At 47.0% G+C, this 25070-nt stretch overlaps 1 protein-coding gene across 1 annotated transcript in view; it reads right to left on the bottom strand.

The window, feature by feature from the left end:
* Window positions 1-338: 338 nt before the first annotated feature.
* The window catches only part of PCDH7 (protocadherin 7), a 100038-nt gene continuing 75306 nt past the window's right edge, over window positions 339-25070 (bottom strand). The window contains 1 exon segment of the mRNA XM_015415231.1: window positions 339-567. Within this exon segment, the coding sequence (XP_015270717.1) occupies window positions 490-567 (78 nt within the window). The 3' untranslated portion in view covers window positions 339-489.

Raw genomic sequence — 25070 nt, forward strand, 5'->3', positions numbered from 1 at the left:
GAAGAACTACTCTGATGATATCCTTTGGCCAGCGGTCTGGTCTTCTCAGAGGCAGCTTGATGGGTAGGGGACAGCCCTCCTTCTCCGATTCACAGTCCTACATAAGAGGGCGTCCAATTCCATTCAGCCACAGCTGGCCACTCCATTAGACCCAAAAAACAAAACAAAAACCATTCTCACATCCCTTTGGCTCTCTTGAATCAATGCACTGCTCTTCCCAAGCACACCGTCATCCCAAGAGGTAATATCTGAATGCCTTGTGGGTTTTGTTTTAATATAAAAAATAAAAATAATAATAATATGATTCAGAAGTCTGTTTGGAAAATGAATGTCCCTTTCTTTCTTTTCTCTTTTGCTTTAAAAGTCTTTTGAGCTTCGCAGTGACCCCGCCTCTTGGGAATCGATTTCTTAGTACGACATGGTTAAGCAGAGGTCACATGTTTGTTTTGGATCCAACATACACAAGTTGGAGCTTCATTCATAAATATTTCACTTACGAGCACATACATTCATTTTACACGATTCCTCAATGTGGCCAGGGGGCTGCGTGGTCTGCACTGTATCCACCTATAAAAAATACAAAAATATATGTCTGCTTACCGGGATGTGAGTAGGGTTTAGCTAATCTATTCCTATCACATGGTTTCTTTTCTTTCTTTTTTTTTTAAAAAAGAAGCGATTAATCTGTCCACATCCTTAAGTCCAATCACACTTCACAAGGTTCAAACGTACACAGCTATAACATTGCACGGATTTCAAGTTTTTAAAAAACGAGAACAGAAGACAGAGTCCAGGGACAGCTTCAGCTGAATTACAAACCATCGGATATGTAACAAATTGTGCCTCGGTTTCCTTGGGTAGATTTATTATTATTGTTGATGTCCCCCTGAATTTCTCAGTTAGTCCTCAAAAATGTAGCTTTCCTTTCCTGAAAGGACAAAATTAATATTGTGGTAGTTATCTAAGGAAGCAAAATCTTAACGTAGGCATAAAGGGAGGAGTATAAAATATACTACAAGTAGCATTTCCTTTGATGAACTTGGCATTTAAAAGATTAAGAGTTGCTACTATAGTTGTCTCTTCCTCTCTTCATGATGCATGGTGTGGCGTTACTACATTGTTATGGATGCCAGCTGAGCTGGCAACTCCCCAGGAGGAACTGGGAGTGAGGACATGCATTCTGGTGCATGACTAGGCTTCCCAAGTCCCCCCGGGGGGCGGGGAAACCCCCGCCCCAGAGGCCCGTTCCCCACCGCCGCTGGATCAGCCCCCCAGGGGAACTCCTCCCCGACGTGCGTGTCACCCGGAAGTGACACGACCACACCGGGCACGCTGGGGGCGGGGCCACGGCCATCCAAGGGAAAACTCTGACGTCAGCTGGGAGCCCCCCGCTCCCAGTGAAAATTAACTTGGCAACCCTATGCATGACATCACTTCTGGTGAAAACCGGAAGTGAAGTCATTACACTGGGGGCGAGGGTGTAGGATTCACCCAGAACTCTAGTTTTGGGTAAATCTCACAGCATCGTCGCTGTCACAGTGATATCACTTCCACTTCTTGCCAGAAGTGACATCATGCATTGGGGCAATGCCCGTAGGGTTACCAGGTCTGGTCTGGAAAATAGATTGAGCCTGCTTCGGCAGGGAGGGCGGGGTATAAATCCAATAAATAAATAAATAAACAAATACCTGAAGACTTTGGGGGTGGATCCAGGAGAGGGCGGGGTTTGGGTAGGGGAGAGGCCACAGAATCCACCCTTCAAAGCAGCCATTTTCTCCAGGGGAGCTGATCTCTGTCAGCTGGAGATCAGTTGTGAAAGCGGGAGATCCCCAGGCCCCACCTGGAGCCTGGCAACCCTAAGTGCCAGTGTGCTCCCATTCCTCCCCATTTTCCCTCCTCCTAGCCTTGGAAGTGCAGGCTGCAAATGGAGGTGACTGGTGCAACGTCTCTGACCTGCCTATGTGTTGTAGAGTCCCCTAACCATCACAAGCAGTGGCCAATAAAATGGGGCAGGGGCCAGACAAAATTGTAAAGTGATGAGTTTGGGCCACAGATTGTGTTTTACCACAGGAGACAGGAGGCGATGCAGGGCTTCTGGTTTTAAACACTACTTCCAACCTTAATTTGATTGGTTCCATTCCACACTGAGGGCCAAGCTATGCATAATGTAGATCTGTGACTGATTCCAGTGAACATGTCATTTAACGATCAAAACGCACCTGAAGGGACCCAAAGGGGCTCTCTTAGGGTTGCCAGGTCCTGCGATCTTGCTGGTGGGGGTGGGGGGGAGCTTTCCGGGAGTGGGGAGCAAAGCAATGACACTCTCTGGGATGTCCCTGATGTGATGACATCATGTGGAAGTGATGTCATCACACTGGGTATGTTGCACAGTGACCCTCTGGTATTTTGGGCCAAAATACCAGAGTGCCACTGTGCAACATCCCGGCATGGTGACATCACTTCCGTGTGATGTCATCATGCTGGGAATGTGGTGCCGGGTTGTGGCAGTTGGGGGTGGGGCTGGCCGATGGTGGGCAGGAGCCCACAAAATTGGGGGATCCCCCACTCCCACCTGGGGGCTGGCAACTCTAGGCCCTATGGATTGGACTTGGGGAAGGGAGGTTAATAAAGTCCTCCACACAGTTTTCTTGACCAAAACCAGCCCCCTGAACAGCCCCAGTAAGGGGCAGAGAAGGAAGATATGTGGGACTAATTTTGATCATGGAAACAATGTATGGGGGGATTATTAACATCCTCAGCCTTACACCCTAACCCATATCAGGTCCCACTCAGTTGCTTTTTGAGGTAAACTATATTTTGGAAGTTCCAATCATGGACCTCCAATGTCACATAACTAGCTATTAGCCACAAGGTATAGATTCAACATTCTGTCTGTGGCAGTGATGCTCAGTATTCTTGGTGCTTGGGGGGCAACAGTGAGAGGGCTTCTGGAGCTCTGACCCCACTGGTAGACCTCCAGATGGCACCTCGGTTTTGGCCACTGTGCGACACAGAGTGTTGGACTGGAGGGGCCACTGGCCTGATCCAACAAGGCTTCTCTTATGTTCTTAAGTTCTGAAGCCATCTCTAGAGGCCAATTCATACATGACAGGAGTAGCAAGTTGACCTGGATTTCAAGGGCATGGATGCTGGGAGGAAGCTGTGCTTCTATGATTGTGCCAGTGACCCACCACACTCCAGGGTGCTTGCCTACAGCCACAATCAAGTATGAATTGGATTCATTTGGTCTTGCTGGGTACACAATTGCACATTCAACCTAGTAGAGCAATTGGGTGGGGTCCAACCAGCTCTCCCATTATTGAAAAGGAGATTATGGGGAGTATAACCACCCAAAATAGCTATGGGACCTGCACAGAAAAAAAGTCATGGGGAACAAGGATTGTAGTAAGTAGGAGAAATGGCTGAGAAGGAGCGAAAAAGCTGGCTGGATAGAACCCATTACCAATCCCTAGCAGAAAGGAGAGAGATTCAAGAGAATCAGCAGAGTATTTCTAAGATAACTCTACCTGGAGATGTGCAGGGTTAACTCTAGGCATGCAGTTTACTCCCTTCCCCTTCTCCCCCCCACCCCCAGACAAAAACTCTGTTCTTGCTACTCCGGTCCACACATCCTACACCAAAACTTGCTTTCTATAGTCCAGGAAATTAAAAAAAACACAATGTCCTATGGTACAGGAGGCTAAGGAATTCAAGTAAGCCTCCTCCACCCGAACTAGGTTTTCCATGTACTTAAAGGGGCTCCCTGGGTCCTAGCCATAGTTTGAAAACACGAACAAAAGTGTAAAGCACTAGGCATAATTATAGGACACTTCCCATAGCATGTTTATGTTAGCTGCATAGTGAAATATCTCAAGTGCACATCTAAAAATATAAAACATGGCTGATAGATTGATTTGATTTGGTTTATTAGAATTCTGTTCCGCCCTCCCGGCTGGAAGAAGCCTGTGTGTCATGTAGCAACGTTTATCAGAGATGCTGTGTTGGTGTTCTCCATTGAGTAGTGGGACCTGTACACTGTGTCAAAATGGCCCTGTGATGCCTAGAAGGCAATGTGGTACAATGTAGAGTTGCCAATTTCCAGGAGGTGGCTGGAGATCTCCAGGGATTGCAAACGATCTCCAGGTGACAGAGATCAGTTCATCTGGAGGAATTGGCATTATACCCCATTGAAGTGTTTCCCCAAACCGTGTCCTCTTCAGGCTCCACCCCCAAAATCTCCAGGTATTTTTCAACCTGGAGCTGGTAACCCTAGGGACAAAGAACAGATGCCCTCAAACTTCCACATCAAAATACAAATTAGAAGCCAAAAGCGGTAGGCGCAATATTGAAACAGATTGTACTTCATACAACGTATGGTTCATGAGAGTTCTCCTAAAAGCAGGATCAGCACACCAAAGCAGGAAGGGTGGGACACATGCCAGGCCCCCAAACTGTCCAAGGGCGGACTGAGCCATTTCCCGTGGAGCACTCAAGAAGGCTGGAGCATTACAGGCCGAGTGAGTATTCCCCATTTTGTAGTCCCACCTCCTGCAGGTGGAGGGGGGCTCTTGAGAACGCCCTGCCCAAAGTCCTCCAAAACTCTAGAACCAGCATGGCTTAAAATATTTTTTAAAATACAGTCTGCCTGCTGCAAGCAGGTTACACCGTTGGGTTTCATTACTGGAGTCTCCAAGGTCACACACGCCAAAGAAAACGGGGAGGGGAAGCGAGGATCATTCCTCTGGAGGAATTTGACCCACAGTTGTGAGATCACACCTCCCTTTGAAGCTGCGGGCACAACCCGTCGGTGTGTGATCAGACGCAACTGCGGGTGAGTCTCTTTTTTTGGGTGCCATTTGTTTCTCATGCACTTAAACGAGGAATCGATGAGCCGCACCTCTGCACTGAGGACTCCCTATGGAGTTTGCAATGGTGCGCATACTGCGAAAGGGTGGGGGACAATGGCACGGAGTAGGGACGGCCTGATCAGACCATCCCAACGGCATGAGTATAGCCTGGATCCGGGTATAGCCCATTGTACTAACTGTTTTAAAGTGTTTTAATTGTATTTTATCGCACTGTTGTGCCTTGTCTTTGGTATATGGTGCATTGCACCTACATATTGTAAGCCGCCCTGAGCCCACGTGCGGGGAGGGCGGGGTATAAATGAAATTAAATAAATAATAAATAAATAAATGAGAGCACACTGGAGCAATCAGACAGGGGAAAGTCTGTCCGTGGCGATCGAAACCTGTTTACTACCACAGTTTCCCCGGTGACTTTTAACTCTGCTTCTGTGGCGGTGCAAAACGGGTTGCCGACGGCTGCAGGACGCTTCCCAGATGTTGTTGTCTGATTGCGCCCTTTAAATCCGCCCAGCATCGGCGCCTATGTCGGGTCTAATTGTGCATATGATCGCAGCCCAAGTATGTATTTTACTAACTGGTGTCAATTATTCCATACAGATTGTTCCCACTCCTAAGTTCTCCACAACCATGCCACAAAGTTCCATAACGTATCATATGCCCACCCAGTTTACCCAAGAGGAAGCCTTAAATATCTTATAAGACGTATTTACATGACAAACCCATCCCACTTCTACATCCAATTAACTGTCATGGCTTCTCCTTAGAGAACTGCAGAAAAGTTCTACCAGTGACCCCGGTTCTACCCACCCAGCTTATGGATGAGGGAACTGCTATGAAATCAGCTTGGATCGACAGTGCAGAAGAAGCAACATAATTTGTGAGCGGCATGTACAAAAGGCTTCCAAATGTCCTCAATTAAAGGCTGTTCAAGGAGCGCCTGGTTCCCAGCCTAAACACAATGTTCTCACAGGAAAGCCATCTGGAGCAAGCCTGCAAAATATGCCCCCTTAGTGGAAGGAACAACATATTTCCAGCATCCCCTGCCCGCCACAAGTCCTAGTAGCAAATATGACTCCCCTGGCCAACACGTTTTACTGGAAGCCAATGCATCTTTTAAAGCCACACTCTTCCAAGATCCAACAAGCTATGTCAAGCACGTCCAAGGATTCATCTGTTTCCAAGGTTGTGTTGTGTTGTTTGTTTTTAATTTTTCATGGTCCCAAATGTACTGGTGCAGCTAGGTGATTGTAGACTCTGGACTGTGGTGTATTGATCATCTGCAACATCCTTTTGAAGGCTGGCTATGCTGAGAAAGAGGCAACTGGTCCAAGGTCACCCAGTGAGCTTCCAGGACAGATTAAGGATTCAAACCTGGCCTTCCAAGATTCTTGTCCAGCAAAGCATGTATTCGGGATAGAGCTGAATTCTCCCATTTCTGGAAGAACCCTAACAGGGTACCTTAGGTATCTTAGGTATCCTGTTAGGGTTCTTCTAGAGATGGGAGAATTCAACTCCATCCCAAATACACACACACACAATCAGAAAAGATTCATTTAGATTTCATAAACATTTTCTTGGAAGCAAGTGGATTGCAGCCTGTCATGCCTGCCCCCTGATCCAGCACCTGGGAGCTCTGAAACGGAGGACTCCGGCCTTTAACATCATCAGAGGCATGAGAGTCCTTGCCAAACCTAAGTGCCGGAGAGGATGAACACCAAACCCCAGGACAGCTTGCACCTGAAGCCGATCAGGCAGTGCCTGGCCCCAGCAGTACGCCACCCGATTCTCCGCCACCTGTCGACCGGCTGAGGAATCAGAGACACCGGGACATGGCAACCAGACGCAAGGAGGCACGCTTGCGTGGTCGGAGAACAATGAGCCTGGGAGTTCTAGCAGAATCAAGGACTTCACAAGGCAGTGCTAATGAGTTAACGACCCAGCACGCTATCTGAACAGGTCACTGACTGCTGGCAAATCGTGCTGGCAAACTAGTCCTTCAGACCAGAAGCTCTGCACCTCTGACGCTGTTCCTGAGATCCTGTACTGACTGACTTCCCGGTTCGTGAATCCAGTCCACGTTTTGATGACCCTCTGGCTCTTGGTCCTCGGCTCTGCACCCTGACATTCGACACTCGCTTCTCTGGACTCTGACCCTTGATAACGCTCTGACTACGGCTTGGCTTTGTGTATTGGGATGCTGGCTCTGCTTGTTTTTGATCTTTCTGGCTTTGACTCACGGACTAAACTGTAAACTCTTCCTCTCTGCCCGGCCCCCTGGCTCTGTCGTGACAGCCTCCATGTCCCTTACTGTAAAAGCCATGAAGGGACAGGCCATATAGCTAATAGCAGAGAACATGTGTGTCACACATAAGTATCTTAGGTATCCTGATACAGTTCTGTCCTGACCCGGCTAGCCTGATCTTATCAGATCTCGGAAGCTAAGCAGGTTCGGCCCTGGCTACTACTTGGATGGGCGACCTCCAAGAAATACCAAGGGTGTGACACAGAGGCAGGCAAGGACAAAACCTCCTCTGAAAGGTCTCTTGCCTTAAAAATCAGGTCTAGCTCACCACCTAGTGGTGTATAACACTAAAAGAGCTTGAACTTCTGGCTGCCAGATAATCTTTGGATCTCCTGGCTATACTGCACACACTGCATATGACAATTAAAATTGTTAGGGTTCTTCTAGAAATGGGAGGATTCAGCTCTATCCCAGCTTATCCCCCCCACACACACACACACACTACTGGAAAAGATTCATCAGATCTCATGAACATTTTCTTGGAAGCAACTGGATTGTAGCCTTCATGTCCCTTACTGTAAAACCCATTAAGGGATGGGCCATATAGCTAATAGCAGAATACATGTGTGCCACACATAAGTTCCTATGTTCAGTTCCTGGCATTTCCAGGAAAAAAACGAGGGTTCCAAGAGCACAGCTGAAAGCTGAGAACTTGGAGAGCCACCAACTGTCGAAGAAGTCAGTACAAGTTGAGATGGACCAATGGCCTGATACTCCCTCTAAGCTGTGGAGTCTTGTGAGCAAAAATTCTACCTTGTGAGCTACTGGCATTAAAGCTGTGACCGAACAATATGGCCACTGCATGAATTAGCTTCCTCTGGAGCCATCCTTCCTGAGCTCAGACAAAAAATGTACGAGCTGGACGCTAAAAAACTGTGAGCTAACTCACACTAATTCAGCTTAGAGGGAACACTGGGCCTGATTCACTGATCCCCTCTGTTCTGTATAGTTGAGCATCTCTCTTTGACTACTTGAGATTTTAAGCACCTTTCAGCTCCCTCAATGGCAATAAACCTGAACAACGTGCATGTTTGTAAAATTCTCGAGAGAAGCGAGAGTCCATAAAATAAACATGGCCGACTCCTCCACAAAGAGGGCTGCCTCATTAAAGTGCAACAGATGTCTTTTATGAGAATGATGTTCTTCAATTAGAAAATCGTTAAACCCTAATATTGCGCACAATAATAAAAAAGTTAGACTTTAAAGGCTTATCAAAAAAAATCTACTAGCCAAAGGCTGAAACAATGGAAAGAAGTTGTGTGATAGAGGCAGGGGAAAGACAAAGATTAAACCAGCGATCGACAGTCTGTTCTGGATTTGTAAATCAGGTTAAACGTTCATTTAAAAGAGATGAATTTTAATCGAGGTGAGCTAGCCATTTAAAAAAAAAATTGTCAGTAAAGTTCTTGGAAAATATTTTCAGTGATTTGCTATTCATAGATGCTTTCAAGAGAATATTCCAGGTTTAGGATGTTTACTACAGTTTTCCAAGCACAGAGCCCTAACTGGTACATTTCAACTCCCAAGGCAGGCTCCCCCTAAGCAGGCAATGCAATAAGTTAAGAACGGCTCTTGGTTCCTTCAGAGTATACCGCTTCTACAAATTTCATTGCCAAGCTAGACTGTTTCTGCATAGATGCTGCTGTGCCAAAAAGTCATCATCACATATCTCAGATTTTCTGTGTTTGGGTTGGAGGCACAGGATGAACGAGAAGCTAAAATCCTATCAGCTCTGCCAGTCCTGCTGCCCCCACCAAGCCTCTGGGCAAGCTGACATTTACCTTCTTTCTTAAAAGTATGCTTAATTATTCCACATCAGAAATGAAACATTAGGCCATGTAACACTGTTTTAATAACTGTCAATACAATAAATGATCAACGACTGTCTTTACACTTTTGGAAGTGGTACCCAGGGCAGGAACACCTTTTGCCCACTTCCATTATCGCTCAAGATAAAACTGACTGTCTGGACCTTTAGCATAAGAATTTCAGTTCCCACTCAGTTTTCAAAAAACTTCTGAACAGGAGCTAACAGCCGCTTCACTTTTCTGTACACCTTACCTAAGGGTACCATATTTGAAAAGCAAAAAAGAGAATGTATTTCCTGACTGAATGCTTCAAATAAGTTACCGCTATGACAAATCTCATTTTAAATACCCCTAATATTCATGCTGTTGTCATTGCTACTAACTAGGAATATTCCTAACCTTCCAATCCCAAAAGAGGACACTTTCATTTTTTGAAGAGCCCAAAAGAGGACGGATACCAAAAAAAGAGGACATGTCCTCTAAAAGAAGGCACCTTACCCACGTGTAATCAATCAAGGTGAGTGCATGGGGAATGGGACCATGCCACCAGTTGAATGAACTGAAGTTCTTAGACCATAAGAACATAAGAGAAGCCAATGTTGGATCAGGTCAATGGCCCATTCAGTCCAACACTCTGTCACACAGTGGCCAAAAATACCAGGTGCCATCAGGAGGTCCAGCAGTGGGGCCAGGACACTAGGAGCCCTCCCACTGTTGCCCCCCCAAGCACCAAGAGTACAGAGCATCACTTGCCGCAGACTGAGAGTTCCTACCTATACCTTGTGGCTAATAACCACTGATGGACCTCTGCTCCATATGCTTATCCAATTCCCTCTTGTAGCTGCCACCACCTTCTGTGGCAGTGAATTCCATGTGTTAATCACTCTTTGGGTAAAGAAGTACTTCTTTTTATCCATTCTAACCCGACTGCTCAGCAATTTCATTGTATGCACACGAGTTCTTGTATTGTGAGAAAGGCAGAAAAGTACTTCTTTCTCTACCTGCTCTATCCCATGCATAATCTTGTAAACCTCAATCATGTCACCACTCAGCCATCATTTCTCCAAGCTAAAGAGCCCCAAGCTCTGTAACCTTTCTTCATAGGGGAAGTGTTCCAACACTTTTATCATTCTAATTGCAATTTTTCTGCACTTTTCCCAATGCTATAATATCCTTTTTGAGGTGTGGCAACCAGAACTGTACACAGTATTCCAAATGTATAGGGACCCATACGCTTGATTTTTTCAGGACCCTAACTGAGACAGTTTATTCCAAGGGCAGAGTTACATATCATGCATAAGAAAGGTATGAAGTTTGGATGTGCATGTGCCCAAACTAGAGATTAAATACGAGAAGGCTACAGGCTGGGTCCAGTGGATGCTTTGCTAGCCCAGGACTATCATGTCCTCTGATCCACGAAGATCACAAGGACATAGAGTTGCCAGCTCTGGGTTGGAAAATACCTGGAGATTTGGGGGGGGGGGTGGAACCTGGGGAGGTCAGGCTTTGGTTGGGGAGGGACCTCAACAGGGTACAATGCCATGGAATCCACCTACCGAAGCAGTCATTTCCTCCAGGGGAACCGAGATCTATAGTCTGGAGATGAACTGTAATTCCGGGATGTCTCCAGGCCCCACCTGGAGGCTGGCATCCCTGCAAGGGCAGCAGTAAGGTGTCTTCAAAAACTCTTTTACAAGGGAGGAATGGAGATGGCGGGGGAAAGCTGATATCCTGTTCTAGCAAGTTGGTGGCAAGGTGAAAAAATCACTAGCAAGCAAGCAGGCAAGATATAGTCAGGGCAGGATCCAAAAGCCAAGTCAAGAACTGAAGCTCAGCAGAGTTTAATGCCAGAGAGTCCACCCTCCAAAGCAGCCATTTTCTCCAGGGGGAACTGATCTTCATCATCTGGAGATCAACTGTCATAGTGGGAGATCTCCAGTGCGGGCCTACCTGGAGGTTGGCAACTCTACTTAGAGGTGGGGCCAAAAATGGTACAAAGGTAGAGCATTAATTCAGTGACTGGAGAATTTTTAATAAGGGAAAGCTCAATCTGTCACGGTGTATTGGCAGACGTCGTCAGCAGCTGGAGTCTGAGAGATGAGCGCCGGCCTTGCTTTACTTGCTTATTCAGACAGGTTAATGCAACAGCCAATTACGGGTCAACATTATGCCTGCAGAATGCCACTAAGCATATAAAAACTCAGTCCGCACCCCACTGCCCCATAACTGAGAAAGCATGATGCCATGCAAAAATACTCGCAGTCAGCAGAAGCGGGAAGCTAAAGAAGAGAATCAATATTTACAAGGACGACAGAGATCTGAGGCCCGGGCACTTAACCCTGCCAGGAGAACCTGCTCACGAGAAAGAGCCAGGGTGCGGCACCGTCTCTGTTCTACCAAAACGAATGGCAAGGACCACACCGAACACAGGATTTCAGCCGTCACTCTGCTTGCAAAACCACACCTTCTTGAGAAAGGAAAGGACCACAGTCGACTACACCAAGTGAGGATTTTTACCATAGGAAGAGATACAATACACCACTGGGAATATTCTCAGAACTAGATCATCCAAACCTAAGGGAGGGGCTGTGGCTCAGTGGAAGAGCCTCTGCTTTCCATGCATAGGGTTGCCAGCTCCAGATTGGGAAATGCCTAGAGATTTTGGGAGTGGAGTCTGAGAAGGGCGGAGTTTGGGGCATAATGCCTTAGACCCCAGCTTCCAAAGTGGCCATTTTCTCCAGGTGAACAGATTTCTGTTGCCTGGAGATCAGTTGCAATAGCAGGAGATCTCCAGCTACCACCTGGAGGTTGGCAGCCCTATCCATGCAGAAGGTCCCAGGTCCAATCCCCAGCATTTTCATTCAAAAGGACCAGACAGCAGATGATGCGAAAGACCTCTACCTGAGACCCTGGAAAGCTGCTGCCAGTCTGAGTTGACCTTGATGGACCAATGACTTCATTCAGTCTAAGGCAGCTTCATGTATTTTTAATGTGTGTATGGTCAAATGACAGGATTCCAAGTTGGTCAGAAATAAATAAGCCTCTGAGGCATAAACACAATCACGTAGCCAATGCTCCCTCTAAGGTGTGAAGTCTTGTGAGCAAAAATCCTACTTTGTGAGCTACTGGCCTTAAAGTTGTGAGCGAGCAATTTGGCTGCTGCATCAATTAGTTTGCTCCTGAGCTAAGACAAAAATGTGTGAGCTGGAGGCTAAAAAAAACTGTGAGCTAGCTCACACTGACTCACCTTAGAAGGAACACTGCACGTAGCACAGTTTTAGTTCACCACATTTTTTAAAAAACGCTCCGGCTTTTGGCACGATCTTCCCTTCCACAGTTCTTTCACAGGTGCAGTAAGCTCTTGTTTTTTCTCTGAATGATGTTCTGGTGTGTACATTTTCCAAATGCTTCACAGCCTAGCCTACTTTGTGGGCAGAACACCGTCGGGTTTCTTCACTGACCCTACATCCATGTTTTCTTTATGATTCTGGGAGACATCTTGTCTTGCACCACGGCCTCCCTATGTGGGCAGCGGAGCTAATGGCCTCATGCATGTTCTCCAGACCTTCCACATTACTTAACACAAATAATATGCCCTGGACTCTAAGAGTCTTTTCTCAGTGCTGTGAAAGAGGATTGCTATTTGTGTTTTGATGTGCTTTTCTACTGCTCAAGATTCTGCCTGGAAGAGCTCTCAATGGTTTCTCTGCCAGATCCTTGGGGAAAGAGAACGGCAGCTGTAAGTCAGGAATACAGATGTGGGCTCCTTTAATCATTTTTGGGGAGTGAATCTTTCCCTTTTTGTCCCCAGGGATTTTTAAACTTCAGTTTGTTCAATGGAGAATTTAGGGAAGCCCTGGGGGGGGGGGGACGACTTCCTATGAATTTTTTCCTCTTCTGAAAACAGTTAAATGTGCAATCTGACACAGGTTTAATTACTTGCAGTACTAAGATTTTCATGTAAGACCATCTATAGCATTTGATAAGGATAAAGCCTGTGTCACTGTAGACGTGCAAAATGGTTCTTCAGGCATAGGTTTCTTATTTAAATGTCTGTCCACGTTTGTCCAAATTAATATACCATAAGGCTGTGAAGAGTTAAATGTTTTGATTGCTATAAAGTTTAACTTGATATCTGTACGCTGTTAGTGGTACTGTGAACTGATGAGGCCACTGCTATCCACCGTTTGATCATCTCCCTTTGTTGCTATTTTCCAGCTTTATTTTTTTCCTCTCTCGTGCACAGCAACAACTAAGGAACATATGCCAAGGCAGCACAGAATGCTGCAATTTGCAACACCCTCTATCAAGGACGGGGCTTATTCACCATAAAGAACTAGGGCAGTGTAGTGGTTAAAGTGTTGGACTAGGATCTGGCAAACCCATGTTCGAAACCCCACTTTGCCACGGAAGCTTGCTGGGTGACCTTTGGCCAGTCACACACACTTAGCCTAATCTATCTCACAGGGTTGTTGTGAGGATAAATTAGAGAAGAAAATGATGAGATCCACTTTGGGTCCCCAGTGGGTGCCCACAGGCAAAATCTTGCCATTTTTCTACCCTCATTCCCAATCTTCTGCGAAACCGAGAAGAAGAAAAACAGCTGGAAAATGGCCGGATAGTAATGTTCTAGGGAACACCCTCATGTCCCTATGGTCTTGATCATAGAGATCTGTGGAAATTCCTAGAACATCACTTGGAAGTGATATCACATCCTCCTCAAACTCCACCCTTCCCAGGTGCTGCCCTCAAAACCTCCTGGCCTTTGTCAAGGCACTGCTAGCAACCCTGTACAAGCATCACACTGGGGATGACAAGGAGCTCCAAAGGGCAGGTACTACAACTTGAAAAGGCCTGATTCCACAAGTGTATGCCTCTGCAAAAGAACAACACAGCAAGAACAAACCCCGAAGTACCAAGTGCACAGAGGGAAGTATATTAGAGGAAACATGTACCACACAGTGTTCATGACCTCAGCCACTGAGAGGTAAAAGTCTGAGACTCTTGAATTGGGCCATAGTTGGTAGCCACTGCAGGTGGACTAGAATACATTGGACACCATCACTTATGGGTCACTGATTAACAAATGGGCAGCCATGTTCTGTACAAGATGCTGCTTCCAAGCTATGTTCAAGGGCAGCGTGTAGTGCTGTCCTGGAACCACTCCTCAAATTGTTTGGAAATTGACTGTTACCACCATATCTGTCATAAGTCAGTCTGTGCTGAGTGATGGCTCAGATTTCTCAGATGAAGAGCTACCTGCTAGCCCTGCGCCAGTAACTGAACAGCTGGCTGCAGCTGGCTCTGAGCCAGAAGTAGAACAACAAGAGATCAGGTTACTGGCTGATCAGGAGTCACAGCCTACACCTTGTAGCTCTGAAGCAGTAAACAAGTCTTCAGCAGCCACTCCCAGCCCAACTAGCTCACCCATACTCTTGCAGCACCGACGTGGTCAGAAACACTTAGAGTTACAAGAAAGGAGAAGAAGTGAGAGACTCATGGCCTGTCATCAGTTGTCAACTGAAGTGATGAATTAGTAGTTTTAGGATGACTGCCAAGGAATTGGCTAGGAGTTTAGCACATTAAGACTTGGCTATAAATTCAGCTGGGAGAAGCAGCATTTTGTGGATGCAACAAGTACACTTTGCTACTGGGCCACCAACATTGCTGTGACTGGACCTCTGCAAGCTTAAACCTTGGACTGGAGCTGACAAATGGCTTTTCTGGAACCCCTGACCTTGGACTGGACTTGGACTTGCTGCCTGGAACTCCTTGACCCTAGACTGGACTTTGGTAAACCTGCTCTCTGGAACCCCCGACTTTTGGACTGGACTTTGGTTACTCTCTGCAGCCTTGCCTGTGACCAGCCCTGCTGGACCCCAGCCCGTGCCTCCTGGGGAAGCTACATCAGTACGATATCTCAGAAGAAACTGAGGCACTGGAAGCCTCACGACATATGAATGAGAAGCTAGAAGGAGTCGACCGTGAGCCACAAAGATCCTTAATTGCCAGGGCAAGTGGAATCAGCCATCATGGCTAGCGGTTCCCTATAGAGGCAAAGCACACTTGGTTCCTCTTTCACATTACAGCTCCAGGCCAGCAGTGATCATACAATCCCGCCATCAAACCTTTGGTGAAGTGAAAGCAAGGGTGCTGATTGTCAGTGAAGGCGCAAGATAGGCAAATGGGAGGTGAACAAAATGTGCCCACAAGTTAAAGGAAAGAAAGAGCATTGTATTAATTTCTGATTTTATCAAGGGACCTTGGCGGCCAACTTAGAAAGAGCCCCAGATCATATCTGCCACTGTACCACCTTGCCGCGTAAGGTCTTCTGGGTAAACACTCAAGGTCACAGGAGATTGCTGGAGAAATTGTGTTTTTTCTCCTCCTCTGAGAAGCACATTATTCATGGAACTACATGATTTCTAAATGTATTTAAAAATAGGCTCAGAAGCAGCGCAGGAAGACAAGACTGATGCGTTTATTGTTACCAGACGCTATAAAGCATTACTCGTCGTGTCATGTATCTGGGGGGCTTTGACGGATGCTCATCTCACTCATCCACGGAGCACTTGAAGAAAGAATAGCATCAAGTGTTCTCCGCGAGGACATTCTACAAACCAGTGAAGCAGAGTGGGATTATGCCAACACGCTGTGACGTCCACATGTGACAGCCATTGGCTGTGGTTACATACACTAAACAATCCACTTTCAATCCACTTTCAGTGCACCTTCCAGCTAAATTTTACTGTGTGAACCAACTGAAAGTGGGTTATTTAGCATGTGTGACCTCAACCATTGTTTGAACAAAGCTTGCAGAAGAGAACTTCCTAGACGGGGTCAGGTTGGGAGGCAAAAACAGCCTTGGAAAATGGCCTGCCCACCCTTGCCCCCTCTGTTGCCTAACAGAGGGGGCAAGGGTGGACAGAGGGGGCAAAGGGAGGAGGAGCAGGGCCACCCACCCACTTGCACCCATCCCAGCTCCCAATGGCTCCCACCAGCCCCACTGGCGGATAAGGACCCCCTCTTGTTTGGGGCTGGGGTGGCCTTGGTAGGGGTGCCCCCCTCCGAGCCATCAACCCACTTTGAACAATAGGCTTCCATGTCATAATTTGCTGTTGAGAGTCACTTCAGTTTCAAAAACAGGCCTGGGGAAACTTTTGTTCAATCATGAGACCAAATTGGAAGCGGTGTGGGTCTTTTTAAAAATTCAGACCTTTCTGCAATTTGTTGTTCTCAGATGTTCTGACTGGGTAGACTCAATGTGCATGGGAACGGGAAATGGCACCACAACGGTGGGCTTTGTGACTGGGAACCCAGCTTTTCACAGGGCTGTAGATTGTGCCTATGGACCATGAATGCACCTAGTTTGAATGAGTGTTGGGTCCGTGCAGATGACAGACTGAAGACACGTAGGATGCATGCAAGGTGGTCACATTCCTCCCCCTTCCCCCTGTGAGGAGGAGAAGAAGGAGAGGAGGAGGAGATTAGATTTATACCCCGCCCTTCACTCCGAGTCTCTGAGCGGTTTACAATCTCCTTCCCCTCCCCTCCCCACAACAGGCACCCTGTGAGGTAGGTGGGGCTGAGAGAGCTCTTTCAAGAACTGCTTGTGAGAGAACAGTTCTGAGAGAACTGTGGCTTGCCCAAGCTCACAACCAGAAGCTGCATCTGGAGGTGAGGGGAATCAAAACCAGTTCTCCCAGATAGGAGTCCGCACACTTAACCACCAGTGGTCCCTCTAAGCTGAGTTAGTGTGAGCTAGCTCACAGTTTTTTAGCCTCCAGCTCACAGATTTTTGTCTTAGCTCAGTAAGGCCGGCTCCAGAGCAAACTGATTTATGCAGTCACCAAATCGCTCACTCACAACTTTAAGGCCTGTAGCTCACAAAGTAGAAATTTTGCTCACAAGACTCCACAGCTTAGAGGGAACATTGTTAACCACTACACCAAACTGGCTCTCTTAAGTGTCCCCCCCAGTAAATAGTGTTCAAGGCTGGCAGCTCTTTTGTGGTGGCTGTGGTGGTGGGAGAGAAAGGCATGGACTTGTGGTTAGAATTTCTTTAGTAAATTTGTAGGTTTTAATCAAAACAAAATGGCTGCTCTAAGCAAGGGAGGAAAACTTTATTTGATATCCCTTTGCCTTATAAGTAAAACATGATGTACTGGTTTAATTAAACTCTGCAGAATTATCATATGGATTTTATGCAAAAGGCAAATAATTGGCTTTTTGTTCTCTACAAACATTTTCTTTATGAAAATGGGTTTTTTTTAATGATCCTTAATATGAGATTTAAAAGAAGACGGAAGAAGAAATGAAAAGTCTTAATTATTTTACTTTTGGATACTTGGGATTACTTTTAAATGGTCTCAAATTATCGTGAAAATGCCATGTTCCTTAATAGTTAATTGTTTGTTCTAAAATCACAGCTTGGACCAAAACGTTCATGAGATTTAATGTTTGAGTATATCTCTTTAAATCATTGATTCAGTGCAAAATACCGGGGGGGGGGATGGTGACCCATCTTCATCTATTAGATTCCAAGCAAATTAGTGCCCCAATTCTCATCATGTTTAAGGGATCCATTCTGCAGGAAGAGGTTTCCCATGACAACAGCATGGGAAAATGCTAAGCTATAGAAGTATTTTTCAGAAAAGGGCCTGGAAGAGATACTGTTGTCCCACAGAATATATCCCAGTTCCAGGGCCTGCCAGTATAGCCTGCTCTGAAGCTACTTGCTGAAGAGTGGTCAGACTGGATGGACCCACAAGGCCAATGGATGCCGTTACGGCTGGTACTGTACACCTTTCCCCCATAGAGTTGCCAGCCTCCAGCAGATGTTCCACTGCTACAATCGATATCCAGATGAGCAAGATCAGTTCCCCTGGAGAAAATGGCTACTTTGGAGGGTGGATATGGCATTATACCCTGATGATGTCTCTCCCCTCCACAACCCCCCATCCCCAGGCTCCACCCCCTATAATCTTCAGGTATTCCTCAACCCTGAGATGGTAACCCTACCTCCCCAGGTTCCATTTGCACAAGTAGAGACCTTTGCTGGTACTTAGAATCATAGAATCATAGAACGTTAGAGTTGGAAGGGACCTTGCAGGTCATCTAGTCCAACACCCTGCATTCTGCAGGAGCATAGCCGAAAGATAGCCCGACAACATACCCGAAAGATGGTTGATGATGCCTATTATGTTTAGAGTGGAAGAAATGGAGCTATGAGTGTGTGTGTATGGTGCTAAAATTTCTTTTCTTAGGTACTTCCGACACCGCCTCACAGAACTACAGTTTGGGGAGTTACGGTCTGTGGAGGGAGAGGAATCATGAAGCCAGAAGAAGCCACAGGGCTGGATCCAACTAATTGATGGAAAGGGAAGGGTGGAGTCAACTCTGGCCACTGTGGTGAGGAATCACAAGACCAGCAGGGACACAAGGTGTATGGAACAGGGGTTTAGTATGGAGGGGAACAGGGCTCCATAATTGATTTGGAGGGTGGACTCTATGGCATTATACCCTCCCCAAATCTCATCCCCCAGATCTCCAGGCATTTCCCAGCCCAGAGCTGGCAACGCTAGAGAGGAATTGGAGGAGACTGAGTCAAAAAGCTGGCTGACTCCAACCCATAGTACCAGGGTCGGCCTGAGGTTTTTCGGCGCCCTAGGTGAAACTAGTACCCTCCCTCACTTTGTGTTCCCCCCCCCCGCCGCCGCGTGCCTCTCCATGCACCCGCAAAGAAGTTCCATGATGACACTCCAGACTGGGAGAAAGGCAGGGAGGGAGGGCAGAGGGTGCAGCAGGAGGTGGGGAAAGGAAGCCGGGTGCAGTTTTGTGCCCTTAAGGGCCGGCGCACTCTAGGCGACTGCCTAGTTCGCCTGCTGAGCAAGCCGGCCCTGCATAGTACAGACATGTACAGACACTAACCATAGCAAATTCTGCTCAGGTACTCAGAACACATGTTCCATGGAAGTTTGTTGTGATCCACGGCAATGTTGAACTAGCAATTATATACATTAAAAAAAAAGAAAATTACATTCTTTGGTTTTCTGTCTTCCAATGATTAAGTCGGCTTTATCGCTGGGGTGTTGAGCAGGAAGGCTTATGCAAAGCGGCGCCTTTCCCCGATGAGTGCACACATGGTTTAAATAGATGTACTTGATTCACTCAATTTGTTTTAAGCCAAAGAGTGAAAAAGATTCTTTGATAAAACTGTCATCTTTAAAACACAGTGATATTTCATCCCCCCCCCCCAACCCTTTCCTTGCACTTATTTAGATTGCCTGGATCAGAGAGGCTTCCAGCAACCACTGGGTCCAATTTTTCAAAGCTGTCATTTCCTAGCAAATCAGCTTAAGCAAAATACTTCTGCTGTTAGCAAATAGAGAAAACATATATTACAGAACACATTCTCCACCACCCACCACCACCTCCGTCGTTTGCAGGTCAGAGTAGCATTCAAGCAAACAACGTACTCAAGAACATTCGACAATACATTAAAAGCTGATGATGACAAGCAGGTTGAAGTCCATAAATATAGTACATCACTGGTCAATTTGCAAAGATATAGTCTGGCTTAGATTCACGTGGTGGTTTTGTTGTTGTTGTTGTTGTTTGTTTGCTTGCTTTAACCCCTCACATAATGATCAAAAACCAAAGAGTTATTTACAGGACAGGATCACGGCACTTAATACAACTGTCTCCTCTGAAGACGAGACAATCAAAGGTGTGTGTCTCCTTCTGTCCAGGCCACATCCCGGTTTCATTTGCTGCTTAGCTTGTGAGCCACGGCTGAGCACATTTACTCCAAAGAGAACTGGTGCACAGCAGACACCGTGAATTTTACACTGAACATGTTCGATGGTCAAACTTCCCTTGTTCAACCACAAACGCAGATGCAGGTCAATCACTAGATGCAGGGGTTGTTTCGTAGAAAAAGAGCTAGGGGAACTCATTAGCATAACTCATTAGCATATGCCACACCCCCTGACATCACCGGAAGTGTGTCATAAGGCCACACACCCCGCCCCCGGCCGCCCATGAGGGGCCCGGCGGTGGACCTGCAAGGCCGGCGGGAGTGCAAGGAAGCCCCGCGAAGGCCCTCCCTGGCCCCAGGCAGGCAGGGGTGGGGAGAGGCAGGGAGGAAGCAAATTACCCTCCCTCTTCTCCTGCCTCCTCCTGGCTGAATGAGGGCCGGAAGCGGGGCGGCCGGAAGCAGGGGGCGGGGCTTTGTCATGTGCCCCGCCCCACATACCTCACCCGGGGGAACTGCGATCCCCTGCGATCCCCCCCGAAATGACCTCTGACTAGACCATTTGGGTCCAGTACCAGTGATGGGGCTGACAGTTCAAGAACGGGAAATACCTGGAGGTCTGGGGGGGGGCGGAGCCTGAGGAGGCTGGGGTTTGGGGAGAGGAGGAATTTCAATAGGTTAGAATGCCATGACGTCCACTTTCCAAAGTGGCCATTTTCTCCAGCTGATCTCTGTTGCCTGGAATAATGATAATTAAGTTCGGCACCAGTGATGGGGCTGACAGCTCAGGTATGGGAAATACCTGGAGATCTGGGGGGCGGAGCCTGTTGAGGATGGGGTTGGGGAGGGGCGGGACTTCAATAGGATAGAATGCCATACAGTCCACCTTCCAAAGCGGCTATTTTCTCCAGCTGAAATGATCTCAGTTGCCTGGAATAATGATAATTAATTATTGTATGGCAGTGTAATTGTATAGCCAGGAGATCCTAAGATTGTGCGATACCAAGAAGTTCTAGCTCTTTTATCATTATGTGCCACTAAGTGGCGAGCTAGACTTGTTTTTAAGGCAAGAGACATTTCAGAGGTGATTTGCCATTGCCTGCCTTAGCATCACGACCCTGGTATTCCTTGGAGGTTGCCCGTCCAGGGACTCAAACGCCTGCCGAAGAGTCTTGCATCATGCCCCCCAACTGCACATGTGCAGAAACACTGCTGATCCAAACAAGTTGGCAGTCATTAACACTGATAAGGACTCCTTAGAGTCTAACTATATGATACAAGGGATGCTAGTCATGTTGAGGTACCCTGACCCAACTTCCATCTACACATACATGGAGGGTGTTCACTTTGGAAAGGGCTCAAACTCAGTGCAGTTCCAAGTACTGCAAGGGGGGGGGAGAAAGTGCTTGAGGCTTCCCTCCACCATGGTTTTAGCTATCAGAAACAACCACAGGGGGGTGTTCACCCCCTTTCTCGGGCTTCATATATCCCGAGTCACATGATTACAGGACACACAGAGCCCGCAGAAAAGACAAACAGCCTCTTCTTCCATGGTGGCTGTTTTCGCCCGGGGGGCTGCAAACAACTGTTGTCTACCAAATGGTAGCTTTTGTTTAAATTCGCAGAGTTCACTGATACAGGATTTATATGATTTGTAACTGATTTAACCATCTAGTTAAAGAGTTACCTGCCCAGTGGATTGACATCACAGCAAGAATGGGGAAAAGGTTTGAGGTAGAGACACTTCTGTGACGCCCACAACTAGGACTGCTAACCTCCGGGTTATTACAGTTTCTATTACAGTTGATCTCCAAACGACCAAGACCAGTTCACCTGGAGAGAATGGCTGCTTTGGAGGGTCGACTCTATGCAGGGGTCATTTCGTAGAAAAAGAGGTGCAAGAGCTCATTAGCATAACCTATTAGCATAACTCATTTGCATATGCCACACCCTCTGACATCACCGGAAGTGTGTCAGAAGGCCACACCCACCGCTCAGGCTCCACTGGACTGTTTTGGATTGCTAGCTACTGGGCGGGGGACATGCAGATCTGTCCTCGCAGAGGAGGGAGAGCTTATACCTGAATAAAACTTGGTCTTGAAGGTGCCACTGGACTGTTTTGGACTGGGGGGCCAGGGGGAGCTCTGCAACTTACCTGGCTGCTTCTTGCTCTAACTGAGGGATGCTGGGAGCAGGGGGTGGGGCTTGTTGCATGTACACGCCCCCTGGACGCTTTACTGCCGGAGCTCCGCTCCTGTGCGCTCCTGCAGGAAATGACCCCTGACTCTATGACATTGTACCTTGCTGAGGTCCCTCCCCTCCCCAAACCCCGCCCTCCTCAGTCTCCATCCCCCCAATCTCCAGGTCTTTCCCAACACAGAGCTGGCAGCCCTATCCTCCAATCATTTCCCCCCAAAAAATACAGATCCATTTCACTCAATCTGTACAAGTGAATGCAATCTGGAAAACCTCAGGATTATATATATAAAAAAAATCCTGCCCCATTTTGCCCACAGGTAGCACAATAAGTATGCACTGAGCTGGTATGAGCATTGTAAAGTCCTCTAAGTTTACCCACTAGAAACAAGAGACTGGTGTGATTGTTTCCTGTGCTCTGAAATGCCCATTGTGCTCCAGCCAAAGTCTGCACTCGTTCTGGTGCACAATTCAATGCTCAATTCTCACCCGCCCCATAACCACTAACCCGGCCACCCCTTAGCTCTGCGAAAAATCAATACACGTGAATGTCACCGCACCCCGATGGCCCACAAAACCTTGCTGCGCATTTATTAGACAAAGATTTTATATTACTTCAGAGTAAGAGCATGTCAGGCTAAAAATCAATTTCGAGTCATTTCCTAGGCAGGAAATAGCCTTAGAAAAATAGCAAGGTTCCATTCAAGTTAGGATCAAATATGAGAACCAATAATAAAAAAAAGATGGTTAAAGTGGTTCAAAGGCTTTGTACTGGAAGGGGGGGAAAGACAAAATGAAACATCCAAGATCGTTCAGTGCCTTAACTTGCAGTCTCTGTGCCTGGGCAGGCTTCCAATTCTAGGCACCCTCCCCACTCTGAGAAACGAGAAGATGAATTAAGACGGTTGCAGAATTCCAAGCAGTTACTGCTCGGACGGACGGCTCCTGCTCACAAGCTGTTGTGCAGAAAATCCGGAGAGCTGTGACTGCCCGAAAATCACACAGGGTTGCAGCCAATCAGTTTTTCAACTTGTTCTCACCCAATTCCCGTCCTTATTGTAGTCCCCAGTCACAGACAAATTGTGTCCATCTAGGTCCCATGATCCCCAGCATAGCTTTTTTAGGGGTCAATGAGGACATCCCTCTCCCACTTTAACCAGTAGAAAGTCTGTTTGGATCTGTCCCTCCCCCCCAAAAAAAAAACCACCAGATTTTTTTTGGCTTTATATGGTTTAGTAGATTTTGTTGAAAAGGTCAGTGAGAAGCTGAGATGTCCTGGCCTGCTGCCCTTGCTAAGCCTCCGAGCAAGCTGATGTCTAGGTTTTTTCTCTCTCTACCATTTTGGGGGGAAAAGAAAGAAAGAAACCCTTGTATAATTTAACACAATCCTTACTCGTTCAGTATAAAAGTCTATGCATTTTCAGTCCTTCTGTCAGTTTCTCTACTTTGCTTCCATTGAGGTATTAGTAACATAAAAAAAATGTATTCTGTCTACATAAATCGTTCTGGAAACAGCAGTTAGTAAATCCCATGTGATACGTTACAGAGAAAAAAAATTAATAATATGAAGAAAATACCCTCACATTAAAACTGGACAACACACTTTCAGGGATTTTCCCCAAACATTCATGGCCAGTATATACTATATCTTTCTACCCACTTCAGACTAGGAAACATTTTACTTTTGTTAGCTAAAAGGAATGCCATCTTGGAATATTATCAAGGACTAAACAAACACATTAGAGATTTCCTGATAGCTTTTCAGGTGATGTGATTCTTTAAAGGTAAGGGTTCCCTCGCTCGAAAGCTAGTCGAATCCGACTCTAGGGTTGCGGTGCTCATCTCCGTTTCAAAGCCGAAGAGCCAGCGCTGTCCAAAGATGTTTCCGTGGTCATGTGGCCGGCATGACTAAACACCGAGGCGCACGGAACGCTGTTACCTTCCCACCAAAGTGGTACCTATTTATCTACTTGCAATTTCTTGCTTTCGAACTGTTAGGTTGGCAGGAGCTGGAACTAGAGACGGGAGCTCACTCCGTCATGCGGCACCCGGGTCTCGAACTGCTGAACTACCGACCTTCCACAGCCTGCAGTTCAGCGTCTTAACCACTTGAGCCACCGCAGCTCCTTTACCAGCACCCCTTCTCACACCTTCTGCTATCTTACTTAGTGCTGAATTGGCCCGATGATAAACTTCCTGAATTTCCTACAGGTCCATACTTATCCAATGGACTTTAAGCATGATTTGCTCTGTGCTGGGCTGTGGACTCACAGTACAGTCCTGAGCAGAGTTAGACCCTTCTAAGGCCATTGAAGTAATTGCACTTAGATGGGTGTAACTCTGCTAAGGATTCCACTGTTTATCTCCTATTAGGTTCAGACTGACTCAAAACTCCATTGTTGCCATGCAAGGCGCTTATTAGCGCTATTAAGACTTGGAGTGTGCCGGTAGTGTGCAAAAAGGGACTGAACTGTGTAGCGATCCAAAGATGATGCCAGTTACACACCCACAGAAGAAGGAAGTCTTCCTGTGAGATGATGTACATATGGTTTCAGGGGTTACCTACCCGCTTACCTGCTGTAAGATGGACCAGCTCCCTAGCCACATGGAGCACTGAAAGCCAGGCAGATGCCATGCCAAGGCAGATGATCCAAGAACAAAGGATTCAAACTCCGTGCTGAGTTTCCTTCTCTGCACGCAGGCAACATCCCCTTCCCCCCACCCAGCCTTACCTTGCTGAAGAGACAGCCATAAGACAATCAAGTCATTTTTAATGACAGTGTCTCTAGCCGCATGAGTAATAATCCCTTCAGGTGCCACTGTTCTGCCCCAAAGTTACTAGATCTCAATATTGTCCACTCCCTTAATCCCCTCCCCCTAAACCCTGCTCCAATAGCATGTTTTTGGGACGGGCTAGTAGGAGGTGGGCCAAGACATGTGACCAGCTTAGGCCACCCCCAAGAGACATGTGACTAGGGGATGTGGCCAGCCTGGTCCAACCCCCAAGCCCCCCCTCATAAAAGGGGGCACCCAGCCATGTGGTTGCTTTCTCTCTCTGCACCTAAGCCCTACCTTTCCCACGTGTCTTTGCTGGTCCAAGACTGATCCCATTTCCCTATAGTCTCCCTCATTCTTTCCAA

This window comes from Gekko japonicus, unplaced genomic scaffold (assembly GCF_001447785.1).
Source record: "Gekko japonicus isolate JY-2015 unplaced genomic scaffold, Gekko_japonicus_V1.1 scaffold1927, whole genome shotgun sequence".
NCBI lineage: Eukaryota > Metazoa > Chordata > Lepidosauria > Squamata > Gekkonidae > Gekko > Gekko japonicus.